The 5892-nt window shown below is 41.1% G+C and overlaps 1 protein-coding gene across 1 annotated transcript; it reads left to right on the top strand.

The window, feature by feature from the left end:
* Nucleotides 1-38: 38 nt before the first annotated feature.
* Nucleotides 39-1252, top strand: LOC105310998 (cysteine-rich protein 2-binding protein-like; the record flags this gene model as incomplete). The annotated part of the gene is made up of 2 exons (XM_023526910.1): nt 39-454; nt 572-1252. Coding segments are annotated over exons 1-2 (1018 nt in total), but the record flags the coding sequence as incomplete, so codon positions are not given.
* Nucleotides 1253-5892: the final 4640 nt, after the last annotated feature.

The following is a 5892-nucleotide window of genomic DNA, read 5'->3' as shown; positions in this document are numbered from 1 at the left end:
TTATTTAAACATTTAGATATTTATTATTTTCCAGCAGCCTCAAAACCAACTTTAGATCCCATCATTACCGTTGAGGGACTTAGAAAACGGGCAAGTCGCAATCCTGTGGAATCCGCCATGGAATTAAAAGAAAAACGGTCTCGTACTCAGGAAGCAAAAGACATTAGAAGAGCCCAGAAGGAGGCAGCAGGCTTTCTTGACAGGAGCACTTCTTCGACCCCTGTAAAATTTGTAAGCCGAGGCCGCAGGCCTGACGTGATTCTAGAAAAAGGAGAAGTGATTGATTTTTCATCCTTGAGTTCCTCTGACCGCACTCCACTGACCAGCCCATCTCCTTCTCCATCTCTGGATTTCTCTGCCCCTGGGACCCCTGCCTCTCACTCAGCCACACCTAGCTTGCTTTCAGAAGCAGATCTGATTCCAGATGTGATGCCACCACAAGCCTTGTTTCACGGTAAGATTTACCTTTCTTGGGTCTTTTATGTGTGGCACATGATATAAAAGTGTTATGTTTTTACCTTGTGGGTGGTGTGCTCTGCATTTCTTCTTTCCTGTCTTATTCTCTGCATAGACGATGATGAGATGGAAGGTGATGGAGTCATAGACCCAGGGATGGAGTACGTTCCACCCCCTGCTGGGTCAGCAGCTTCTGGGACAGTGGTCGGGGGCAGAAAGAAGGTCAGAGCACCTGAACAAATAAAGCAGGAAGTAGAGAGTGAGGAGGAAAAACCTGACAGGATGGACATTGACAGTGAAGACACAGATTCCAACACATCTTTGCAAACAAGGGCTCGAGAAAAGAGGAAGCCACAGCTGGAGAAGGACAGGAAACCTAAAGGGCCCAAGTATACCCCTGTGAGCATCTATGAGGAGAAGATGCTCCTGAAGAGGCTGGAAGCTTGTCCTAGTGCTGTTGCCATGACACCAGAAGCTCGGAGACTGAAGCGTAAATTGATTGTCAGACAAGCGAAAAGGGATAGGGGATTACCACTTTTTGACTTGGATCAAGTTGTTAATGCTGCTCTTCTGTTAGTTGATGGGATTTATGGAGCCAAAGAAGGAGGAATTTCCCGGCTTCCGGCTGGCCAAGCCACGTATAGAACCACCTGTCAGGACTTCAGAATTCTTGACCGATACCAGGTGAGTCAGCATACACTCTCAAACTCTAGAGGTGGGAGTGGAGGTAGGACAGGCAGCACCATGGGGTGGATACAGTTATGCTGTGACTTTTATTTTTATTTTATTTATTTATTATTTTTAAAAATTTATATATTTATTTTATGGTGACATTGGTTAATGAAATCCAATGTTTTACCTGTACACTTTAATAGTAAGGCATATATATATTTACACTGTGTGTTCACCTCCCATAGTTAGATTTCTTTCTGTCACCACATATCTCACTCCCGTTATCCCATCTACCTCCTCCTCCCCCTTCCACTAGTCTATTGTCCATGTCCATCAGTCTCCGTTTGTTTGTCCTGTTCATTTGTTGCTTTTAGGTTTATATCCCAGATGTAAGTGATTACATATGATTTTCAACTTTCTCTGTCTGGCTTATTTTGCTTAGCATGCTTATCTCGAGGTCCATCCATGTTGTTACAAATGGCAGTATTTCATCTCTTCTTATGGCTGAGTAATATTCCATTGTATATATGTCCCACAGCTTCTTCATCCAATCATCTATCATAGGACACTTCAGTTGCTTCCATGTCCTGGCCACTGTGAATAATGCTGCTATGAACATTGGTGTACACCACTCAGGACTTTTAAAATCCTGAGTAAATTTGGGATAGAGAAGAAAGCAGCAAGAGAAAAAAATACAAAAATTGCTGGGCTTTATTTTTTGAAATTATTCTGTACGAATACCCCTTAATACATCTGAGTTTTTTTTTTCTCCTTTGGGCATTCAAGGCAGAATCTAGACGTTTTCATTGTATTTCTTAGTCCCTGAGTGTAGCTATACATGGTTTGTGTCATAGCTTTGATGACAGTTGTGTTGAGGGAATTAGGTATACCATACTCTGTGTTGAACAGGATTGAAGACATGTAAACAGGTATGGTTAGGAGACAACATGGAGAAAGAGCAGCCAAGGGATCAGTGGTGTCAGTGTTGCTTGAGGTTATTCAGTGGAACCCAAGTCTAAGTGGGCTCCTAGAACAATGAATTCCTCTTGGAACTGCCAGAACATACCTTCACACAGCAGGAATGGAAGGTCTTATTTCCCTGTAACTTTGTTAACACTTTCTGTTAACTAGCCTTTAACTAGTGTAGCTAACTGATGGCTGTAAAGTGAAATCTTGTTTTTTATTTACATTTCTTTGATTATATGTAAGATTAAACATTTTTCATGTTTCCTAGTTGTTTCACTCTGAATTGACTATTAGGATTCTTTGTACACTTTTCTATCCTGTTCTTTGGAAACTAGTGGGCTCTTATTGCAAATGTTCTGATACTTCAGTGATGTACAATGTCTGAGGCTTTTTCTTTTATTGTGTTCAGCATTTGGTATGTGGGCCCTTTCAATTTGAAACTCTCCTTGACTTTTGGAAAGTTTTCATAATTTTCTATCATCTATTTTCTCTGTTCTGTCTTTTTAGAGCACCACGTTTTGGATACTGGATCCTTTGGACCAAGGATTAGCAAACTTTTTCTGTAAGGGGTTAGATAGTAAATAGTTTCTGCTTTGCAGGCCACATAGTCTCAGTTGTAACTATTCAATGCTGCTGTTATAGTGGAAAGCAACACAGATAAGATACAATGAATGGGCATAGCTGTGCTCCAATAAAATTTTATTTACAAAACAGGCTGGATTTGTTATATGAGCTATAGTTTGCCAGTGACCCCTACTCCAAATGGATCCCCGTAATTTTATTTTTTTTCTCCTATTTTCTATCTTCCCTTTCCTGGAAAGTACTAACCTGCCTGCCTGTATCCTAGGAACCAAGTGACTTGGGCCAGGAGCTGACCATTCAGCTAGTAAACTTCCACTGAGTTGGCCTGTTTTCAGGACAATACTTTCATATTTGAGTGTCAGGTGCCCTCTCTAGAATCTCTCTTTTGAGCCTCTCCAGTTTTGCTTTGGTGGGGAAGATCATTTCTGGATGTGGGCAGAGGGGGCTTTAAGAAAGACTCAACTTTAGCAGGACCTGGTGTCTTCGATTGCTGCACTATCCTGAGACTCTGGCATGTAAATCATACTGCTCCCGGCCTGTCTTCACTGCTGCCTTAGGTTTTGGCACTCTGTTCTAAGTTATTTGCCACTTATTCATATGTTTTTGTTGCTGTCATCTGTTCACCTGTTCTTTGTTCCCAAGAGTTTGTCTTTTATCTCTACACTTTATTTTTTTCCCAGCTTTATTGAAATATAACATTTATATTTACATATTTACATTGTGTAGTTGACATAAAATATATTAGTTTCAGTTGTACAGCATAATGATTAGCAATCTATATAACTCACAGAGTGATAACCCCACTAAATCTAGTATCCCTCATCCCCTTACATATTTATTACAACACTGTTGACTATTTTCCTTATGCTACACTTTATATCTCCATGACTATTTTGTAACTATCCATTTGCCCTTTTACACCATCCCACCAACCTCCTCCCATCTAGTAGCCCTCAAAATATTCTCTATATCTATGAGTTTGTTTCCGTTTTTTGTTGTTGTTGTTTATTTTGATCTTTAGATTTCACCTGTACATGAAATAATGTAGAATTTGTCTTTCTACCTGATTTACTTCATTTAGCACAATACTCTGTAGGTCCATTAAGGCAATACCTGTTTCCATCCTGTTCCCTTTAGTCTGTGTGTGTCTTTTAATCTGAAGTGAGTCTCTTGTAGGCAGCATATGTAGGGGTCTTGTTTTCTTATCCATTCAGCCACTCTGTCTTGTGATTGGAGCTCTTAATTCTTTTCAATTTGAGGTACTTGTTGATAGATCTGTAGTTATTACTAGTCTTTATTCATGTTTTTGATACATGTTATTTTTTTCTTAAAGAAGTCCCTCCAACATTTCCTATAATACAGGCTTGGTGTTGATGAATTTCTTTAGCTTATTTTTGTCTGGGAAGCTCTTTCTCTATCCTTCGACTCTAAATGATAGTTTTGCTGGATAAAGTATTCTTGGTTGTAGATCCTGGGTTTTCATCACTTTGAATATTTCATGCCAAGCCCTTCTGTCCTGCAAAGTTTCTTTTGAGAAATCAGCTGCCAGTCTTATGGGGCTCCCTTGTAGGTAACTAACTGCTTTTCTCTTGCTACTTTTAAGATTCTTTCTTTGTCTTTAACCTTTGGCATTTTAATTATGATGTGCCTTGGTGTGGGTCTCTTTGGGTTCATCTTTTTTAGGACTCAACTTCCTGGAATTGTAAGTCTTTTTTCTTCACCAGGTTAGGGAAGTTTTCCTTGGTTATTTCTTCATACAGGTTTTCAACTTCTTGTTCTCCCTCTTCTCCTCAGGTACCCCTATGACATGGGTGATTTTACATCATTTTTGTCCCATAGGCTCCTTAAATAATTATTATATTCTTGGGTTTTTTTTCTTGCCATTCGGATTGCGCGTCCTTCACTTCCCCATCCGCTATATCTGTGGTTTGATCCTCTTCTTCATCCACTTTCCTCTTGGTACACTCTTCATCTCAGATAATGTATTTTTTATTTCTGACTGGTTCCTTTTTATAATTTCCATTTCCATTTTTATGTTTTTTATCTCTTTGTTAAAGTTCTCACTGAGTTTATCTACACTTCCCTTAAGTTCATTGAGCATCTTTATAACCAAGGTCTTGAACTCTGTGTCTGTTAGATGACTTGACTCAGTTTTTTCTGGATCTCTGTCCTGTTGTTTCATATGGTTTCTACTTCTTTGTCTTCCCATTTTGGCTGCCTTTCTGTGTCTGTTTCTATGTACTAAGCAAAGCTCCTAAGTCTCCTGGTCTTATTAGTACGGCTTTGTGTAGTAGGTGTCCAGTGGCACAGTCCTGAGAGGGGTTCAGCTGCAGGCAAGTTTGGCCTCAGCCTGTGTCCCTCTGGGGCCACCTGTTAAGATTCAGCAAGCAATCCACGAATGCTGTGCTTATAGTTGCCTCAGGAAGCCATGCCAGAAACGGAGGCCAGCTTTCATCAGTGTGAGTCTTGGAGGTGCTCAGCAAGGAGCACCTGACTTGCCAAGGACACACCTGGATGTGGCTTGAGTGGGGTCATGAGTTCAAGGAGGCGGAGCTTCAGGGAATCCTCTGGGCGGAGTGACCTTTGTTATCCAGACTGGTGAAGTCTCAGCTATGGCAGCCATATGTTTGCACACTGGGAGGGGGAGGGCTCAACAGAGGAACAATAGATACTGCCTGAACTTCTGCCAGGGAGAAAGCCTTGCCTCTGGCCCTCGCTCCAACAACTCAGTGTCTCCCTGTAAATTTCTGGTGCCCCCCAGAGCAGCAGACCCAGTGCTAATGCTCAGAATGAGCGAGTCCATTACCGTGAGAGTCCTCTAGTGGACACGGCCCCTTTAAGAGGAATGTCTGCAGCTGCCGTAGCCTCTGTCCTACTCAGCCACTTGGGACTGAGCAGCCTCGTGTCTTCGCCCCCTCCTACCTCCTACTGTTGCAGGGTGATTTCTTATTTCTCTCCCTAGTTTTAGAGCTTCTGTTCATCTAGACCCCAGGTGACTCTGCTTGCTGATTGCTCTTCATTTCCATTACACCTTTGATGTGGTCATAAGAACAGATGAACAAAGCCTCCATCATCTATGCCATTTTGCCCAGTCTCTTATACTTTATTTTTTTAATTATGAAATGTGTCATACCCATAGAATAATGCATAGAACTTATGAGTATAGCTTAGAGATTAATAAAATAAATTCTTGTGCTTCTAGTTCCTGGGTTAAGA

Source organism: Pteropus vampyrus, unplaced genomic scaffold (assembly GCF_000151845.1).
Source record: "Pteropus vampyrus isolate Shadow unplaced genomic scaffold, Pvam_2.0 Scaffold20673, whole genome shotgun sequence".
Lineage (NCBI taxonomy): Eukaryota > Metazoa > Chordata > Mammalia > Chiroptera > Pteropodidae > Pteropus > Pteropus vampyrus.
Note: the sequence above shows the minus strand (reverse complement) of the source record. Positions and strands in the feature narration are given on the sequence as shown.